At 42.5% G+C, this 22,166-nt stretch overlaps 1 protein-coding gene across 3 annotated transcripts in view; it reads left to right on the forward strand.

Moving 5' to 3' along the window:
* Positions 1-22,166, forward strand: part of epb41l5 (erythrocyte membrane protein band 4.1 like 5) — a 68,129-nt gene that overhangs the window by 36,152 nt on the left and 9,811 nt on the right. For all 3 annotated transcript variants that reach the window (XM_084084466.1, XM_084084465.1, XM_084084467.1), the window contains exons 14-21: positions 54-72; positions 1,537-1,582; positions 2,107-2,225; positions 15,106-15,257; positions 16,094-16,191; positions 16,309-16,443; positions 17,231-17,298; positions 20,726-20,848. In XM_084084466.1, coding sequence (XP_083940592.1) covers positions 54-72; positions 1,537-1,582; positions 2,107-2,225; positions 15,106-15,257; positions 16,094-16,191; positions 16,309-16,443; positions 17,231-17,298; positions 20,726-20,848 — 760 coding nt within the window. The remainder of the gene's footprint in view (positions 1-53; positions 73-1,536; positions 1,583-2,106; positions 2,226-15,105; positions 15,258-16,093; positions 16,192-16,308; positions 16,444-17,230; positions 17,299-20,725; positions 20,849-22,166) is intronic.

Below are 22,166 nucleotides of genomic sequence, written 5' to 3' on the forward strand. Positions count from 1 at the left end.
TCTTATCTGTGCTATACACACTCACTGTTTGTTCTCTCTCTGTGTTTTTGCAGGTCCACACAAACCCTACGAGTGAGTACAGTACACTGCTATCTGAACACAGCGTTATGGGAACATTCACTGTTTTAACTACACCAACATCACCTAGCATTTTTTGGCCCTGATAGTCAATACTGTGTAACTCATTTACATTTTTGATAATAATCCTTTTGAGAAAATGACGTTGGCACCGAAAATGTATGTAATGTATTATAATGTATTTGTACACGTTTCCGAACAACTTTGATCGATACTTTCATATAGACGAGATATAGACGCAGTAATGACAACGGAGCCACAAGAGGTGTCGCCAAAAAGACAACTAAAATGAATGTTACAGAGTATGACTTTAACCTCCTATATATATTGTTGCAAAAAAAAAAGATATATAAGCTGACAACAAGACACATCTGAATGTTTGTCCTATTTATTCACCGCTATTTATTCACCGCTTTCCGATCATGAATGATTATTTGACTGTCCAAGATGATTCCAGTATAAATTCATTAAGTGAGCTTAATCTTTAGGGAGTAATTGCATACATGGCCAAAATAAGAGAGAATCCATTAAAACAAGATGCAACAATTTACTGCCCTCTGACAGTGTGTGTGTGTGTGTGTGTGTGTGTGAGTGTGAGAGAGGACCAATTGAGTTACTGTACCATGTTTGACAATCAGAGATAATTCCTTTTTATCTACACTATAAGTGCAAGACATGTCACAATGCATCTTATTCAAATCTCTAGCGCGCGCACACACACACACACACACACACACACACACACACAGTCATCCAGTCTGATCATAAGACCCAGCTATAATCTTGTTACTAAGGTAGTCTGTTGTTACCAGGGTTACGTGTGGGCTAATGATGGTGATGTAATTCATACTGTAGTTAAAAGCTCTCTTGGGATCAGTTGAGTCAACCCATTGAAAAGATGAATGGGAAGCATTCCAGGGATATTCAATCACCTCTGATTGCACAGCCTTCCCCTGTAACAAGCCTGGGGGCTGTTTGAGTCCTTAATGGTTAATGCATTGGCAGTAGGGCTGAAACTATCCATTATTTAGTGAGTATTCTATCGATTATCTTTTTGATTAATTGAATTATTGAGAATCATTTTTTAAAGATCCCTGGCTAATAAGCCTTACATGCCTTAATACATTATAATTGCCCTCTATAACTAAAATAATAACTTAAAAACACCTGAATTAGTTTTTTTATTTCAGAAATACCGGGAGTTCATCTTTTACTCAAGGGGAACAACGCCCGTGAAATTATATCATTTGTCCATGTGTGGTCCAGCCGTATGGAATGCATGTGCTAAACTTAATACAGCTCGAAACAATGTTTTAAATATGTTTTTAATAGTTTATATTAAGTCAGTATCATTTTATATAGTGGTAATAACAAAAATCATCAGCAGACTTACTCCGTCCCCCTCATTGTGATTTGTCATTTTTGATAAAATATTAATGTCCTTCTCCTTGCCCCCAGGCCCCCGTCACACAACAATGGCGTCAACCCCAGCAAAGAGAGCAAGGTAAGGGACCAGACTTCCTGCTCAGAAGAGCCTGGATCAGTGCTTCTCAACTCTGTAGAGCAGTGGTTTTCAACCCTTTTGATATCAAGGACCATTATTTATTCGGCAACTGAGTCACGGACCACCATTTGATAAGATTTAGCCTCTCGGACCCCAAAACGTAGAATATTTTTTTATCGTTGGATATGATTTTGTCCACAATTCCATGCTGTATTGATGTTGGTACCATAGGAGAGATAACAGGCAAACGTTGATAAAAATAACAATTCTTCTACATCTAATTGTGGGTAGACTTCTTGTAAATTAATTAATGCAGATGTTTAATAATAATTTAACTCTTGAAAGTGGAAAGTGAAACCAAATGGACCCGTTTAATTTTACGCTCTCAAGAGTTAAAGATCTAATAAGGGTCCATTTTGGTTACCAACTCTCCATTTAGCTGGGGACCACCTGGAACCCCCTCAAGGACCACTGGTTGAGAGCCACTGCTGTAGAGAATTTACACAAAGTTCTCTTCTCCTCAGGTTCCTTTCCCCAGAGGAGCGTGGTCCGCCATGCCTGTTGTCAGTCCAGTGCCGGCCTCTGCTTGTGGACCAATGGAGATCGAGGCTCTTCCCAGGAGTCCAGGTGGAGAGAAGAGGAGGTGGGTGTTGCTGCTGTGCTGGTTTTGTTTCAGAGTCGGTTCGTTTTGGCATAATACACTCATGATTTTTAAACCCTGCTAGCGGCAGGGCTCTCATGGATTCAAGGTCTCAGGCGAGAGGCAGTTCCGCGTGCTTCATAGAAGCAGGGTGTGTTTTTTGGTAGACGAGAGACGGTTCCGCTTTTGTGTCGGTTCGTTCATCTTGGTCCCGAAACCATTGTGGTCCCGAATAACGTATCTTCAAAGATCCCAGATGGCCCCCTACTGATTCTGGTGGACTTGCCTTATAGTGGCACACTTCAGCCAACATTTCTACTTGCACACACACAAATTCTCAAATTCTGCTTATCTCGTCTCTTAAAGTTTGCCCATGAAGCTTAATGCACTCGGCAAGAATGAACCCTAATTATAATTGGTAACCCCCGTGGCTGTTCCTCTAGCGCCACCCGTAGGCCAAACTTTCCTCTTGTCTTACACATACAAGTTGTCTCAAAATCTAAACGGGAAGAAACAAGGTGGAACAACTTGAGTCTCTTGTGTTGTCAGTCAGTGCTGAGGGGCGTGGCTGCTGACCGAGAGGTGTTTTAAATGGACTAATGCCATAAGAGTGTTACCATGGCTTATCTGCTCCTGCTCCTACACCCCCTGCTGTTACTGTACTCGTGAAGGAAGAGAGAGTGTGTGTGTGTGTGTGTGTGTGTGTGTGTGTGTGTGTGTGTGTGTGTGTGTGTGTGTGTGTGTGTGTGTGTGTGTGTGTGTGTGTGTGTAACACTTGTTTACATGCTTTGGACCGGGGCTGTGCGAGGGGGGGGGGGGGGTCAAATATGTAGTTGATTTGTGTGTGCTTGCTTGTGTGTCTATTATTGTGATGTGTATATATTAGACGTTTGTTTTGGACAGTTGACAATTTCCCAGAATGTGATGGCTTGCACGTCTGTCTGTCTGTCTGTCTGTCTGTCTGTCTGTCCGTCAGCTTTGACATTCAGCAGACATACAGACTGACACACAAATGCAAAGAGGACAGACAGACAGACAGGCACCCAAGTGTTTCTCCGGAAATTAATGCCTTCTAAATCATGTGGTTCTCTAACCTTTTTGTGCCAAGGACCCCCAAATTGATATACATTTGACCGCAGACCCCCATCTAGAAATGTTTTGTGCCAGGGACCCCCAGAAGAGAAGATTTGTGTTAAAAAAGAATTGCAAAATTATACAACATTTTCCAAACTTTTTCGAGATTTTTCCAAATAATTCTAAAATGGCAGATGTACAAGCTGGCAGCACAACGTGACCCGCTGTTAGCTTGTAGATCTGCAATTTTTGTATTGTTGTATTTGTTGTATTTTTTTACAACTTCTGCTATTTTTGAGAACCACTGTTCTAAATCCTTAGAGTTTTCTGAAAAAAAGGTAGGTTTTAATGGGTTGACAGGACCAGCAATCCCTCTGGGTCAATCTCACTTCTTATTAAGAAGTGAGATTTGGGTGGTTAAGAAGTTCTTAACGACTTGAACCCTAATCTCTCAAGAACAGATTCTGAATCCGTCGGGGGGGGGGGGGGGGGGGGTTTGTCATAGCGTGTACGCACTGGCCTACAAGTGGGCGTGCCTTCAGATCAGGAAGCAGGCCAGGCTTTACCCAATGAAATGTAATGGGCGGGATTTACTGTCTACTCTCGCTTCCCACTGAAAACAAACCGAAACTCATTTAACAATAGCGTCCTCGGAGCAGACAAAATCACAGAAAGATATTCACATTTTAACTTGCTCTTTCATCATAGAAACAAGTGGGCTTATAACCAAAACGAAGTGGGCTTATAACCAAAACGATCCATGTTCTCTGGGAGAAGTGGTGTTAGTGTTCCGTGTAGAAATATTGTTTGTGGGAATGAAAACATAAGTGCACCACCGGAAGTGGAGCGCTGAAGGCAGAACAAAAACCCTGGTTTCCTTGCGCACGGGTGCTCCATTTAGCTCCCCCCAGAGCCAAGTGAAAGAGTAAAAAACAGTAGAGGGTGCTGTCCTTTTTCCTTTTTATTTGGCAATGGGTTCCCAGATTGCTTGAACCCTAGTATCCCTGTTCTGGGTTTATATATCTAGCGAAAATAGCAGATCTACAAGCTCACAACGCGTTGCAGAACTGCTATTTTCAGCCCCTTCTCTTCTCTTCTCTTTGAATACTTTATTAGTCAAACATGTTAAACAGCATGGAAGTACAGTAAAACATTTGGGCTAAAAGGATATCACAAAAAAAGTCCTGGTTACTTGTCTCCTCTTCTCTTCTCCCACGTATCTACACATTTCTTCTCCTCTTCTCTTTCCCTCGGCCGGTTTCTACCCCACTTCTCTTTTCTCTCATTCGTAATCTCTTCTCTCTATCCCCCATGGATTACTGGATTGTGGAGGGACTCTTTCTACAACTGCTTCAGATATTAAAACAAGAATAGTTTGCCTCTGAGCGATGTTAAGAGTAAGCATATGTCTGCTCTCCTTCTGTGTGGATGAAGCTGGGACTTGAATATCCGTGTCCTACATCTTCCATTATAAAGCTTTTGTTTCAGTATGGCATACAGTGCATGTGTGCGTGCATGCATGAGCGCTTGCACCGATATCCAATTCATTTTTTACATTGTGAATATTATGTATATTTGAGATGGTGAGTGCTTGTGAAAGCATTTTGTTGCTTTGTGTGCGTGTTGCTGTACCAGGGTGTGTGCGCAATGTGTGTGTTTATGCACATACCTCCATTATAAACCTGCTGTGTGTACTCCTATGTGTTCCAGTAATGCGAGGTTCTGAGGCCAAAACGGGCCTCGTCTGGAGGCAGGCCAGGTATGTACAGTCCTCCAATCAGCCTCGCCGGCACCGCAGTTCTTTTTTTTTCCTCTTTTTTTTTTTTTTTTCAACCAATCAGCTTACAGTGCTTGATGAGCAGGCTTTTTTATGTCTCTGGTTGTGGTACAGTCTCCTACCGTTGAAAACCTTCTGTGATTCGCTCGCTGTCTCTCATGATTGATCCGCATGACATGCCAACCGAATCAATGCAGGAAGTGATGTCATGAATCTGGAAGTGATGTGGTGGTGATGGCTTTTGGGTGTGTTGTTCTCTGGTCTGTACTTTGGTGTCCGGGGTGTCTTTCTGCCTCAGCCTTTTTGCAATGAAATTCATTTGTGCCCTCTGCTAATCGTACACCACCTCTGACTGCTCTTTTGAATCACCCCCCTCCACACACACACACACACACACACACACACACACACACACACACACACACACACACACACACACACACACACACACACACACACACTTTTCTGAAAATAAATACATTAGATAAGAAATATAACAGAGTGTAAATACTGTCAGTATTGTCAGCAGCTTAAATGTTTCAGAGTTTCCACTGACCCCCAAACCCCCCCCCCCCTCCATCTCTCTATTATTTTTTATCTTAAGGGTGACTCAGGCCGTTTATACACTTAATTTGTCTGCATTCTCCTTGTATTTTGTGTGCCAGCTTAAAGCAACCATTCTTATTTGCAGACCAGATTTGTTGAGCTTCTCGGAAAAAAGAGGGTTTATGTTTCCCTGTTCAGTTTTTTTTTTGTGTCAATTTCCAGTCATTTGCAATAAGAGGATTGCTGGTCAGTGCTCTGAAACAGGACTTTAAGACCCTTAATAAATATGTAATTGCCCAGCACTAAACGGAACACACAGAATGATGCATGTTAAAAAGTAGCTTTTTCTTTCTATTTTAGGAGCCTAGAGGCACGTAACCCATTAAAGGGACACTTCACCCCAAAAAAACGTTGTTTCAATGGATTAGTCACCCCATGGAGACTTGAATTCATGGATATTTCTTAGTTTTTGTCTCATTCCTAAGACAATAATTTGATGACCAGCGGACCGGTTGGCAGCGGTTCCGGTAGGAGACGCAACGAGTCGTTGTGTCTCCTACCGGAACCGCTGCCGGTCATCAAATTATTGTCTTAGGAATGAGACAAAAAAACAAAAGAAATATCCATGAATTCAAGTCTCCATGGGGTGACTAATCCATTGAAACAACGTTTTTTTTGGGTGAAGTGTCCCATTAAGACCTGAGGCCGATTCTACAAATGCCTTCTAAATCAGTAGTTCTCAAACTTTTTCGTGTCAAGGACTCCCAAATTGATACTGTATATATATTTGGCTGCGGACCCACATCTGAAAAAGATTTTTCAAACACTTTCAAGATTTTTCAAACACTTTCAAGATTTTTCAAAAATATTCAAAAATAGCAGATGTGCAAGCTCGCAGTGTGCCACGGTTTCTGTCCGACAGCAACGATATCCTGTAATGCTGTTCTAATTTCACGCAGTGGAACAGGCAATCTTTTGGGATGGGGTTGTGAGGTCTTTGTGTGGAACAGACACCAGTGTAAGAGCCATGCCCTGCAGTACTTTGGCTTTCTGGAAACCCACCACATACTGTGTAGGCTCACAAACCGTTGAGTCCTGATCAGTTTGAATTTTGTCGACTAAAACTCAAGACGAAAAAAGGTCGTCAACAAATAAAAACTAGACTAAAAGTTATTAGGGAGGGACAGGTGTTGTGCTCCGAAAATAGCTGATCTACAAGCTCACAACGCGTCACAGCTATTTTCGGCACACAGCTAATTATAAATCAGGCATTACGACGATGATATTTAGTCAGCTAAAACTAGACTAAAACTAAAACATTTTGAGATGACTAAAATGTGACTCAAACTACATGGAATTTTAATCAAAAGACTAAATGACTGAAACAAAATCAAAATGATTCATAGTTCTAGAGACACTCTGCTGTAGAGCTTTTGGTCGGCTCTCCTCCACCGATAAGAAACAGTGTGTTTACCAACACTGATAAGGCTTGTGTGAGTTCCTGTGTGTGGCTTTATCAGCAGAGAGGGAGGTATAGTTTACAGCCAGGCCATTTCTGAGGTCCTGTTTATATTATCACAGCCCCAAGCGATACTTTGGAGAAAACACTCTTGATGAATTGGGTTTCCCCGGTGTTCCTGTCCTATCCAAGGAAAGTGTATTGTTTTTACATTTTTATTTGCTCGGTATATCAATAATTTGTCGGTCCTGGTGTAAGATTTGGCCAAAGATAATGTCGACCTTTGTGAATAAGTCTCTTTTGTCGGTTGTAAAAGATGACAGACCACCCTCTCAAAGTCACAGACTTAACCCATTAAATCGGGGAACGCATCTGTGTCATTTTAGATTTTAGGTATAATCATTATTTTATACTTTAGCTCTTCAAAAATAGCAGATATACAAGCTCATAGCGATGAGCTTGTAGATCTGCTTTTTCTTTTTTTATCTCGAAAATGTGTGCAAATCTATGTGTATAAATATAATTTTTAAAGGGAACATTTTTGACTCAAATCTTTGCTTCTGGGGGTCCCTGGAACAAAATATTTTCAGATGGGGGCCGCCAAATACGTATAATTTTGGGGGTCCTTGACATGAAAAAGTTTGAAGATCCACTGATATAGCAACATAAGTTTTTTCAGAACATTGTTTTGGGGGATTTAGAAGACATTTGTAGATGCGTTCCCAAATTGAATGGGTTAAGAATTCCAATGAATAGGGCTATGGTGACTCCCCCACATCTCTTCCTCTCCTCTCCTACTCTCCCTCCCCTTGTTCCAAACCCCACACTTTGATTTTTCACAAGGCCCCTCACCCATCTCCTTCCCCTGAATAATGTGGCCGTCTTGGCGTCGTCTTCCTACATCATGTGATTTATAATTGCCTTGTGCTGGATTTTGCTGGGTTGCCATTTTCGATGCCAATCTGCCCCTGGCTGCCCTCTGGCCATATTAACATCTCTGGTGCTGTATGTCAGCCGTTATCTCATTTCACATCTATGCATCTGCCACTGCCCTCTCTGTGACCCATGCCTCTTGCGTGTTTCTGTCAACTACTCCAGCTCTCTGTGTCGAATTATACATCTAACATACGGTATCTGTAATCAGACTAGATGCCTCACTTATTTATGAATGTGATCTCTTTGAAAGCACGAGACAGCCGAGTCTAAATCTAAAATTACCGTTGTTAACCAGTGGTAGAGTCGGGGTTAAAAGGTCGTTAAAAGGTTGAACAGGCTCCTCGCTGTGTTACAGTAGCATTGGGGGAAATGTACAGTAGGCTCCAAAGCCCGTTCGTCTCCTGTCAGACTCAGCAAGCAGAGCTGTCAGGGCGGGTTAAAAGCTTCCGTCTGGGACTCCACTGCGTTCAGTCTCTAAACAAAGATTTCACAATGCCCAGAAGACAGCCAGACATCTGCCTGGAGGTCAGAATTGGGTCACAGATGCTCTGGAGAGATCCAATTTCTGTTCGCTTTAAGTCAAGTATTCATCTCACAACACTTAACACTCAGCGAGTGTGTGTGTACTGTATTCTAAGTGGCATGCTCAATCTCCTAATTACCATTGTAGTGTCTAATGGGGCTAACCACGGCTCAAATATTGCAGAGAGAGAGAGAGATCAACCAGGTGCTCAATGGAGATAAAAGTTGAAGCAAAGCTAGATGCCCGCCCGTAGAGCTGACATCGGGTATTCCTGTGGTCCCAGTTCTCTGGGACCACAGTGTCTCCTCTTCCTCCCTTTTTCTCCTTCATAACCCAGCACTCCTCTCAACCAAAACATCTCTGCTACTTAACAACCCAACGCCATTAACATCCATACAGTCTGCTTGTCATCTACATTCACATCTTTTCTCTCTCGCTCTCTATCTGTCTCTCTCGCTCTCTCTCTCTTTATCCCCCCCCTCGCTTTGTCACTCAGCCTGTTCTATGCCTTTCCCAAGGTCATTATAGTTTTGCATTTTGTATTAGTATTTATTTTGTTTTGACTTTTCCTTAGCAATTTCAGTTTAGTTTAGATACGTTTTTTTAAGCGGGTTTGCTAGTTTAGTGTACATTTTTGGAATATGGATATTGGATATCCATTATATATATATAATGGATAATATGGATTAGCCACAGGCAAGATTGAAGGTGGAAAAAAGAAAAATAGCAAAAATATCTACAAGCTCACAACACGTCGCTGCAACGCATTGTGAGATTGTAGATCAGCTATTTTTGCTACTTTGAGATTTTTGACAAAGACTAAATCTTATTTTTTTTGTAAAGCCAATTTTTTATTTTCATTCCATTCAACTAAAATGTTTTTTTTTTATTGTAGTTTTAGTTAATTAAATAAAAACCCTGGTCTCTCCACCCAGCCTGGTCCTCCTCTTCATCTTCAGGTGTCCTCCTCCATCCTCCTCCATCCTCCTCCACCCCTCCATGTCCCACCATCACCACCACACAGCTCCCTGGCTCCCCTGGAGATGGACTCCCCCCTTCCCACAGGACCACCTCACACACCTGTCTCACCCCCACCAGCTGTCTCACCACCTAGTGGCTGTTTGTTTCCCCCCGGCCGACTTGAGTTGTGGACAGATAAACCCCTGCCTCAGATAAACAGGGGCATCATCCTAACTGCAGCTCCTCTGTAGATGGAGTAAAGAAAGGAGAAAAAAAAGAAAAGGTTCTTTGGGCCCCTTGCAGAATGCAAGTGAGCGACGCCCTGTCTTGGTCGCTGCACCGCCCCTCCACACACACACACACACACACACACACACACACACACACACACACACACACACACACACACACACACACACACACACACACACACACACACACACAAATGTAACCAAATTACCCCGTAAGGTAGGGGTACTGAAACCTTCGTGCCAACCCCCAAATTAATATATATTTGGCCGCGATGTATTTGGCCGCGATGTATTTGCCCGCGGACCCCCATATGAAATGGTCTTGTGCCAGGGACCCCCAAAAGAAAAGATTTATTGTCCAAACATTTTCGATATTTATAAAACTACAATTCTACAGATCTGCTATTTTTGAATAGCCAATGTATAAATGGATAAAGTGGTTAAAATTCATTTGATATACTGTATGTGTTTTGGGGGGTCCCCAGTTCAAATATGACTATTTTGGGGTCCCCAGTTCAAATATGATTATTTTGGGGGGTCGCAGCCTGAAAAGGTTGAGACCACCACCTTGAAAGGTTTTTATGTTCTTCATTCTGTTCACAACATGTGTTCCTTCTCCGCAAATTAATTATGGAGTAGAGTATCAGTAAGAGTATCAATAAACAGTATTTGGTCGTGGTGTCTGTATTGATAAAATCCTACTGATGCCCATCCCTACTGTTGAGGTCCCCTCCGCCGAGTCTGCTCCTCTGGTTGCAAGTGTGTGTTTGGGTTGAGATTGACATGCTGGATGTTAGAGCACTTTGTACACTTACGTCCAATTCATACTTTGTTGTGCTTCGAAAATAGCCGACATACAAGCATCACTTGAAAAGTAGAGCATTTTAAATGGTGGGGGCATGCTTATGGCACAAGTTACTGTAGTTGGGAGGGAAGTTTCCCACCTCTTCTATTTTCCTATCTTTGTATTTTCCACCTATTCCTTTCTACGACTTACAGTATATCGTCTCTCTCGGGTGGAAAATCCTCATATCTCCGAAACTCTTGCTTTTCAGGATTCAAATAAAAAATCGGCAAAAGTATCTAATCCGCAAGCATGAAATGCGCACAAACTTTTGACGCTTTTGTGTGACGCTGTAAGGATGATCAAGTAGGGCGTTAATTTGCGGAAAAACACAAAAAGTTTAAACATCTTGTATTTTCTACCTATTCCTTTCTACCCTCTGTCCCTTGGACCCCCTATTACTGAAACTGCTTCTCTCGCTTACACACACTCTTACGCTCATACTCAAACTTCTCTCTCTCTCCCCATGCCTCACACACACACACACACACACACACACACACACACACACACACACACACACACACACACACACACACACACACACACACACACACACACACACACACACACACACACACACACACACACACACACACACACACTCTCCTCTGCTGACATGGTGAAACAGAGTATTCAGGGTTGAGGTGGTGTCAATGTAACACATTGGAATTGACATCCACTCTCAGCTCTGTGGAAGGAAGGAACAATAGCTCACATACTGTACTGTATGTACATGTTGAAGGATTTGGATAAGTGTATTTCTCCCTTCTTTTGTATTTCGTCCAATATATTGTATTGTATTGTATTTTTTTTTTTAATAATATTTAATAATATTGCTGCTTTACACATTAAGCTTAAATTAATTGAAAAAATGATTTTATGTTTTTTCTACATTTCATGGACCTGGAAAAGAATCTGAATTAACTGAGTTAATGAACAAACAATGACTAATATGCATTGATCTAAATGGATTTGCTTTAACTCGATGTTATCTATTCTCCAATATGCTATGTATGTTTTTGACTTTGACACAGCTACAGTGGTACAGTGCTGGTTGAGGGGGGCAGTGTACAGTCTTGGGCATTAAAGTAATATGTTACTGTAACCTTACTTTCCCAAGTAACGAGTGGTGTAAGGGATTACAATTGCCAAAACGGTTACAATTACTAATCAAATAACTGCATTACTTTTTTGTTGATTTAGTTTGTTATATTACTGCAGTATACTGTATTGGATCAGGTTTGAGAGGCTGCAATGTGTGCAGTTTGTGTGATTGTGACTTCTCCTGTGAGGTGATTTATTGTTCCAATTTGATTATAAAAGGAGGTTACTAAAGAGGATGTATTCTAAATCCATTTTTCAGAAGGGGGTGGAGGGCTGTGAAAGTAGTCTCCTCGCGTAGACAGACAACTTTTCCACAATCTCTGAATGCTAGTATATAGAGTCTGGATCTACACACCCCCTGAATGCCGGAAGCTGTCATCTGTTCGTTATTTCCGTTCATGAAATATATTTTAGAATTTCCATTTCTGCAAAGCAGGCAAGCTATTTCTGCACCGACTAATTTGATTTACGAATTCACGCAGCTGCAAATTCAGGTTCCCCAATGTTGGATCCGGTTCCTCCAGTTCCTCCGGTTCCGGATCGCAACCTTATGCAAAGATGGACGGGCCATCCGCTTTACTCCCGCATCATTTTCAGCGCTTCCGTTGCATTTGAAATTTGTGTGAGTCAACAGTCTGGCTCGAGAGACTACAGTGAAGTAAATAACGAGTAATGTAACTGATTACTTTTGACACAAAAGCTTGAAGTAAAGTAATATTACTTTTTAAAGGAGCAATAAGTGAAGAGTATTTGGGATGTAGGTAGATGCACTGTCAAATCCATAGTGTTAACCACTTCTGCCATCTACAAGTTTACAGCGCTTTGCATTGCGATGTGTTGTGAGATTGTAGATCTGCTATTTTCCCCCTATTTTCTTCTATAATGACGTGCCCAAAATAGGGACACCAGGGTTAAAGTGGTTCATTCAGAGAGTGCACAAATGTAACCAAATGGACCCATAAGTCAACTCTCAACTGCACCACTGCAAAACTGTTACTTGCACAGCTCAACCAATGAAGATGATTTTTTTTTATGTTAACATTATTTAGTTAACCGTTTACAATATAACTGTGACCAAAGTATGAATATTCTGTATATATACAGTATATCCAGAATCTGTGTGTGTGTAGATGTTTAGTAGAGGAGAATAAAGAGATGCCTACTCTTGCCGTGTGTGTGTGTGTGTGTGTGTGTGTGTGTGTGTGTGTGTGTGTGCGTGTGTGTATGTGTGTGTGTGTGTGTGTGCACACATTCTGTTACAGAGGTGGTACTGTCAGCAATGAAACATGGCACATTTTGGCTCCAACCCGATGCATGGAGTTGATTGCCATCTTTGTTCATCAATAGTTCCCCTACCAATACATCCCTGTCCTGTTATGGCTAAGGAGGAGTGAGCTTAAACATCATTTTTGTGCCCAGTCTGAAAAAAAGGCTTTCCACAAGTGAGTGAATTTGTCTGATATCCATCCATTGTTAAATGATGGATGGCTCTCTCAGCTCTTGGTCTAGGCATGTATCCTCCTGATACAGTCATGGTGACCTACGGTCAATCAATCCCTTATTTGTCCACTTATATACAGTGCCTTTAATAGTTTGGCACTATAATTAAACTAATGAATAATTATAGACCAGTGGTTCTCAATATCTGGTCCGGGGACGACCATGAGTCCAAATGGACCCTTACTTAACCCTTAGAGTGTAGGAATGGAACCAAATTGTTCAAAAGTGTTTAAATACTTGAGAGAAGCATTATGCTTTTCATCCTCTACGTTACATGATGGGTGTGTGGTGGGTAGTGTGCACATTGTGTGTGTGTGTGTGTGTGTGTGTGTGAGGGAGAGTGAGCTATTGTTTGTCATAAAAAGTGCAGCTACAGTATATAGCCTACAGTACTTGCCAATGCTTTGTATGGCTCTACATCTGGCTGTGTGTGTTAGAGAGAGAGAGAGAGGGGGGGGCTGTTCCTCAGCCCCATGAGTCTCCAGGCAGTATGTATGTACTATGTAATAATATGCATCTCATATTCCTGTACCTTCAGGCTACAGTAGTGCTGTATGAATACCTCCTAGAGTTGATAAAAGAGCTTCTGTTGAAAACCGCTATATCGCTGTTGTCGGGCAGAAACCTCCTATGTCCACATGTTCAACTTTTTTGTGTTTTTTTTTTGTAAATTAACGCCCCTACTTGATCATACTACAGCGTCACACAAAGCATCAAAAGTAGCAGATCTACAAGCTCAAAACGCGGCGCTTCGCGCCACGCTTCGAGCTTTCGGATCTGCTACTTTTGAAGAAAAAAAAAGAAATTGTGTCCTGAAAAGTAACAGTTTTTGGACATATGAGGTTTCCAACCGACAGAGATGATATTAAATGTCTGGCTTGAGGATAGGCCTTTGATGGCAGTAATACGACAATACATCTTCCCCACACAAGTTATTGCTCCCAACAAAGATGTAAAAAAACGCAGGATGAACTGAGCCTCGGGGAGAATCTAACCTTTGATATTGTGGCCAATTCTTTTTTTTTAAGACAAATATTTTGGACACACAACCATTCATTTCCAATGGGATATTATTACGGTTTTACCCCCACTGCCTTCATGACCATACACTTGGCATTGGGGATTATCTGAATTGCGTTCATTTTCAGGGTACTTTGGACAATGTTTTAACTCAAAAGTGTGTGTGTGTGTGTGTGTGTGTGCGCGCGCACACACACACACACACACACACACACACACACACACACACACACACACACACACACACACACACACACACTGTTACCATGTCATATCTTGTTTGTTTGTTTTATGTCTAAATGGGCACTACAGTATTAAAGATGGTTATACCGCAGTGTTTGGTATTGGTTAGTAGAAACAATATTATATATTTTTTGTATTGGACATCCAATGGTGCTGTAAAACAGGATATTATAAAATGATACCGACCTGTCTACTGGTTGAATCCTGTCACCATTTGTCAGTCGTGCTAATGAGGGAGAAACCATTCACCTGCATGCAGGCCACAGGTGAGTTTGTTAGTTGCTCATGTCAGTCACTGTGATGCATTTTTTATAGCCCCTTTATTTCTGCTTGTATGCCGGTGTCGAGCACAGAAAATATGTACCACTTAAACCCCATATGGTTGAGCGGAGTCCCTCAGGGCTCTATGCTAGTGTGTTTTCTGTTATTGTGGGGAAAGGTTTCGCTGAAAATAGCCGTTGTCGATCAGCTATTTTCAGCAAAAGCTTTCTCCACAATACGGATGTTGGGGTTTAAGTGGTTAATGTCCGAGCTCACTCACAAGGCGCTGCGACGCGTTGTGAGCTTGTTGTCGTGCAACCCAGTATAAATCATGCATTTTAAAACGAAATACCTAAAGTTCTCTCCTTCTCTCTCTCTCTAGTATGCCCATGGTGGCTGATCTGCTGGAGACCTGCGTTGATGATGTCATTAGGACCCCTGCTGTTCCCATAGTGACGGCGACTGAGGAGGCGGGGCCAAGCGGCGCCCAGTCATCGTCCAGCATTGCCGGGGACGAGGGGCTGTGTCTCACTGGTAGGACTACAGAGAGATGTATATCGTACACACACTCACACAGGGTTTCTAATGCATATCGGACTGGGGGTCCTTGACATTCAAAAGTTAGAGAACCAGGGACATAGGGGTCAGAGAGGCAAGACAAGTGCACCTAGTCTCAACCAAGTGAATACCCTCGACGTTACTCTCAGTCATACATAGACATTACAATGTAAGTATCAAATGCAATCAAAGAATATTCTGGATCTGGTGGTGATGTCCAGTCCCCCATCTTACCATCATTAGCGCCATTCATACTCAAAAACTGTATTATTTCATGTACTGTATTGTAGCGTACACAGTCATTATATTGTCTCTGTCGGGTGGAAACCTCATGTGTCCAAAACAGTTACTTTTCAGGATTCAAATTCAAAAATGGCAAAAGTAGCAGCTCAAAAAAAAAAAAAACATGGAGATAATAGATTTTTGACCCTCAGTGACAATATTGTAGTGATTATTGTAGTTTTTAGACAGTCTGATGGTGACATGGTTTATGTTGGTTTATCGTATTGAATCTCTGGAGAGACACAGCATGGTGTTAATATTAGCTGTCTCTGTGTGAGAGGGCTGCCATTCACCTTTGTTACAAGCAATGCCTTTCACATTGGTGGCGTCACTTTTACTGACAGAATTGGGACCAATTTAGTAGATAAAAGAGGGTTGTGTGCATGCATTTCGAGTATACGATCATACATGTGCCCGTGCGTGTGGTGTGGGTGTATGTGCATGTGACCATTATTATGCATTTCTGTGCACCTACTTATGTTGATCTGTGTGTGTGTGTGTGTGTGTGTCTGTGTGTCTCTCTCCCTCAGACGTAGCAACTCGTCTGAAGCAGTTGGAGTTGGAGGGCAGTTCTCTCACTGCTTCTCCAAGACCCAACATCAATGTTAATATGGCCTTGAACAACCAGGTGACTGTCTAGTCCTATTTCTATTTTCACCAGCGTTGAATCAGTAAACCTGTTGATATGTGACGAGACACTGTGTGTGTGTGTGTGTGTGTGTGTATGTGTGTGTGTCCTGCCCAGGAGGACATGGTGAAGCTGACAGAGAAGTGTGTTCTGAACAACGTGGGCGGCAGTCCAGTCACAGTGCTCGCTCCACTGCCCCCCCCAGAGGACCTGAAGAGTAACATCCTGAAGGCCCAGGCAGCTGCCCACAAGGTCTCAACTAAAGCCTCCTTTATTTATACTCCATGGTACCACGGTGTCGCTTGCAAAAGAACAGACATACAAGCTAACTTCACGTCGTATGTCGACGCGTTATTAGCATGTAGATCTTGTAGATCTTTTTGGCAAATGATACCATCACAAGCTGGAGTACGAACGCCCCTTAAACCATCAGACATACAGTAGTACAGTACTCACCCTGAATATTAAGGTAGTTAGGGTAAAGGCAGTTGAAACCTCCCCCCAATACTGTTTCAAATGGAGCCGTTTCAAATGTGAAGTATTTAGCTTCCTGAACACCCTAATCACCATCACCATGTATTATCTGGTGTATGGTTCTGAACCATCCTTACTCTGGGGACCAACATTCGGTGAACATGAAATGTGAAAGTGGTATGGCCCAGCCCTACGTCCACCTGTCGGTCCCTGATCAGAGAGCCAACATGAAGCGGATAAAGTACGACCAGTTACACATGTCCATAAACAGAGCATGTGAGCGGAGCTGTGTGGGGGGAATGCCGCTCCACGGGGCTGTTGTCACGCTCGTTATTCGCTCATGTTGATGCTCAAACATGTGGCTCGAGGCCCCGGCCGGAGTGGCTTGGAGCGGCGGGCGGTCCTCGCTCTGAATTCGCTCCTACCTTTTATATGAATGAACCCACTCCCGCTATGTTGGAAATCGCCCGCTCCGATCCAGCTCCGCTCCAATTCACATGCTCTGGTCATAAATCAACTCACTGAACTGTTGTCACGTTCCTCTCCTCTCCTTTCCTACCTCCAGGGCTCTGTAGACGAGCACGGTGTCATGGCTGGAGACAAGAACTGTAACCTGCAAGAGGCTGCTGCCAGGTGTGAACACACACACACACACACACACACACACACACACACACACACACACACACACACACACACACACACACACACACACACACACACACACACACACACACACACACGCTTATATAACTATACTTGTTTTTAGGACGGCAAATGTACGAATATAATTACTTTTAACCATAAAGTGGAAAATGGCAGCTACAAGCTAGTAGAGCCTAAAAACTCAAATATAACATTTTAACCATAAAACCATTTCTCTTGTGAGGACCATGAAAATTGTACTCACAATGTATATTTATGAACTTCTACTAGACTTGTGTGGACATTTGGCCCTCACAAGGATAGTAATACTGTACAAGCACACATACACACACACGCGCGCACGCATGCTAATTTAATCTAATGGTTTTGTTATTTTCCAGTCATGAAAGTGTCATTATGGAAAAATTAAGCGGCTATTAGAACCATAAACTTTAATTAGTTGCTGAATTAGTAAACAACCTTAGTAGTCACCTTACAAGGTGGCATGCCACTGTTTTTATGGTCTCTCATATTTTAAAATGGAACAGCATTATCTTCTCCATCGGGTGGAAACCTCATTATGTCCTGTTTTCGGGATTCAAATAAAAAGATAGCAAAAGTATCAGATCTACAAGCTCGAGCTTACAGATCTGATACTTTTGTGTGACGCTGTAGTGTGATCAGGTAGGGCGTGAATTTACGAAAAAACACAAAGTTGAAATATGGAGATGAGCGCTTTCTGTCCGACAGCAACGATATTCTTTAGACAATAGACACATCAGTAAACACACGCTTGCAGCATCGTGAGGACATCATCTAAAGCTCAGTGGCAGCTTTTATCAGTGTGTGTCTGTCTTGGAATGTGACTGGGCCTCATCTCCACTCCTTCTTCGTTGCTGTCAGGCAGAAACCTTGTATCTCCATAATCATCACTTTTTTCCAGTTTTTCTTTTTTTTTCCCGTAAACGATTGCCCTTCTTGTCGTCCAAAAGTAGCAAAATTATCCCATCTACAAGCTCACAATGTGTCACGACGCACCACGTTCTTAGCTTGTAGATCGGCTATTTTCCCTCATTTGGAAAAAACTTTTGAAAGTGGTTAATTTATAAATGAACCAATGAAAAATAGGAACAAGAGCTTGTGACTTAGAATAAGTACATTGGAACACTTTTTTTCCCGCCCATTTCCTGAAAAAGTAACGGTAAACTCAAGACATACGAGGTTTCCACCCCGACAGTGGTGTCTTCTTTCCTGAGTCACCCCGACTGTCAACACAACCATCTTAGCCAATCACCGCCCACCGTTTCCCTCCCCTCCCCCCTCCCCCCTAAAGCTGATTAGGCCACATGCATATTCATGAGACGTCTTGGCATAACTCAGCTGTGACATCACCCACTCCATCCTGCAGGCTGTGTGCTGTGAATGACAGGCATGGACATTGCTGTTATTTTGCAAGACAGACAGCCTTTTTTTGTTGTTGTTGAGGGAATGTAAATAGGCACCATTGCCATGGCGACTGGCATGGGGATTAGAAGAAGCAGACGTATTAAATATGGTTGGCAGAGTAGGCGATTAGGCCCTTTTTTTCACCCTTGATCTACATTCAGTCTTACAGTATTATGTTATGTTTTTGTAAATTGCACATTGCGAAACGTCTGTTATCTTTCCAAAGTAAGAGAATTTGCTTTCATATTCAGTGCGTATTGACTCATGGTTTTATGTATTTGATCCTGTCCGGTGACTCATGGCTTTATATCGTTGCTGTCGGGCAGAAACCGCGCATCTCCAAATGACAAGTTTTTAGGTTTTTCGTAAATGAATGCCTTACTTCATCATACGAGTGTCGCACAAAAGTAGTGAAAATAGCAGATCTACAAGCTCACACCGTGTCGCATTGTGAAGCGTTGTGAGCTTGTAGATCGCCTATATTCACTGTTTTAAAATGTTTTAAAATATTATACTGTATATTAAGGAAACCTCCTTCCGTCAGTCAGTCAGTCTGTTCCACATGTTTCTCCTCAGTGGGTTGAGCAATTGATCTGAACTTGCACACGGGCGTTGACCATTAGCAGTGAGGAAGCCCGTTTTTTTCACTTTTCCCAAATTTAAGCTGTTTATTAGTGCTTTGTGTTGGAGATTCTGAAATTCCGGCTATGGGATCTGTTGTCATCTTGGTCACAGCCCTGCAGGCTATGGGATCTCTAGCCGCTAGTGTGTGTGTGGCTTACACACACACACACACACACACACACCGTCAGAGAACGGCAGGACAGACAGACACTGCATAACACTAGCACGCAGATTGACAAGTGCAATGTTCGAATCCCACGTTGTGTTATTAGCACACGTAGTTTAGGTGAAACGGTGTAAACATCAACTTCTCGTTGTGGGTGGCAACGATTCCACGACGGGTTGTCACACACCACACGCCAACAGGATTAACCCATTAAGACCTGAGGTCGATTCTACGAATGCCTTCTAAACCAGTAGTTCTTTCGGGATTTTCCTAAAAAGTTCAAAAACAGCAGATGTACAAGCTTGCTTCGTGCCGGGCTGTGATCTTGTATATCTGCTATTTTTGAATAGCCAACGCTAAAATCTAAAATGACACCGGTTTCCCGGTTTTAATGGGTTAATTCGCTCTCCAAAAAACTATGCGTACCGAGCGCACAACCCAAAAGTCTGCATATAGTATGTCTGCGCACATGGACTAGTACTAGTACATAGTACTATGGACTAGTAGTAATAATAAAAGGAAGGGTTTTGGACAAGGTTTCCACCCGACAGCAGCGATATGTAAATTATACTATATACTCATTATCTCCAGAGACCCATATATAATGGGGGAAAAAAACACAATCTGAAGAATGTTTTGGGCCATTTGTTCATGAAACATCATGAAATATTTATTAGGTACATGCACAGGCACACAGCTTGATTTAACCACTTAAACCCTCTGTTCTTAGTAAACTAATACTTAGTTAACCGGGATCAGCTCTGTACTTGGTCCTCTCTTTTTTCCCCTCTTCCACCAAACGATAGCCGATAGCAACAAATAACCCATCTTTAAGCTCTAAATAGCCGACCTCCAAGCTCGGCTTGTAGATTGCCAAATTTTTCGGTGAATATTTGGTGATTAGGGAGGCTAGGGAGGGTTCAACTAAGTGGTTAAGAATTTCAGGAACAAAAGGAACACCATAAATGGGTCTTTGTCAGAGTAACTGATTAATGTGGTACGGTAGTGTATTCTGAATGTGTTTTTGCTGTGTGTGTGTGTGTGTGTGTGTGTGTGTGTGTGTGTGTGTGTGTGTGTGTGTGTGTGTGTGTGTGTGTGTGTGTGTGTGTGTGTGTGTGTGTGTGTGTGTGTGTGTGTGTGTGTGTGTGTGTGTGTGTGTGTGTCTGTCTCTGTCTCCAGGTTGAAGGTGCGTAGTGGCCGCATGGGTAGTAACTCATCTTTGTCTGTGAGCGGTCGCCCCGACAGACAAGACTCCTGGGACCTGCTGAAACCAACTACCCTCATGTCATCGGCTGGACCCAGGTGTGTGTGTGTGTGTGTGTGTGTGTGTGTGTGTGAGAGCGTGCGCCTGCATCCGTCTTCCCACTCACACACAAATTGTGTGTGTGTGTAGCTTGTACGGCGTGTACAGTATGGTGTGAGTGTGTTATGCTGAGTGTTTTGCACCAAGGGAAGGATAGATAAAGTGGAGAGGAAGAGAGAGAGAGAGAGAGAGAGGGCAGATTAGCAGAGGAGGGGATCTATGGCGGTGCCTGCAGGTTCCTAATCCCCCTGGGAGACACACACACACACACACACACACACACACACACACACACACACACACACACACACACACACACACACACACACACACACACACACACACACACACACACACAGCTAAAGCTCCCTCCTCACTGTTCTTTGTGTCCTAGTCTGTATATCCAAGTGGATATGAATCGAAGGCGTAAGGATTTACTATTATACTGTATGTTCTGTTGAGGAACTGGTCCTAGGCCTGCATTTAATGTAGTCATTTTATTGTGACCATCCATTATCTACGTGATTATTCTATTGATATATAATTGAGAAACCAGTTTTTTTAATATATATATACTCAAACAAATCAATTAACATTTTTCATAATCGATTAAAATAATGAGTCTGATTAACCGCTTAAGCCCTATTTTATACTTTGCCTTACAAATGGAACCAAATGGACCAGTCCCATTTTGTTCCATTTGTACGCTCTCTGAGTTAATTTAACACTGAAGATTTTGCAGTCTTTGGGGTCCCAGAGATGAAAAAAGAGGCCTGTGATTTTCAGGATTCAAATTCAAAAGTAGCAGATCTACAAGCTCAAAACGCGTCGCTTCGCACCACGTTTCGAGCTTGCAGATCTGTTACTTTGTATGCTTTTGTGTGACGATGTAGTATGATCAGGTAAGAAACACAAAAAAAACACAAAAAGTTAGAATATGGAGATTGAGAGGTTTCTGCCGGAAGGCAGCGATATCAAATTGTGGGTCCTTCAAATGAAAAAGGTTGAGATTCACTGGTGTAGGAGAACCCACAGCCACTAGGTTGACCCAGGGTCTATCCTTCTCTGAAAGAACAGCACGTTTAACACACTCTCTGCTCCATAAGCCGCTGCTGCTGCTCTGTGCGCAAGGCAAACAATACAACCCAGTATGGATGCCAGTATGGCCGTCATCAGACGAAGCTGGTCCCTGTTCCTCTTTCTCTTAGCTCTTTGCTACCGCCTACAGGTTTATCTGAGTAACGCAGCTGTGTTCAGCAATGTGTCTTCATGTACGCATTTGTGTGTGCGTGCGCGCGGTCACATGACTTGCATTCT

Source organism: Gymnoscopelus microlampas (assembly GCF_963454915.1).
Source record: "Gymnoscopelus microlampas genome assembly, chromosome: 17".
Classification (NCBI taxonomy): domain Eukaryota; kingdom Metazoa; phylum Chordata; class Actinopteri; order Myctophiformes; family Myctophidae; genus Gymnoscopelus; species Gymnoscopelus microlampas.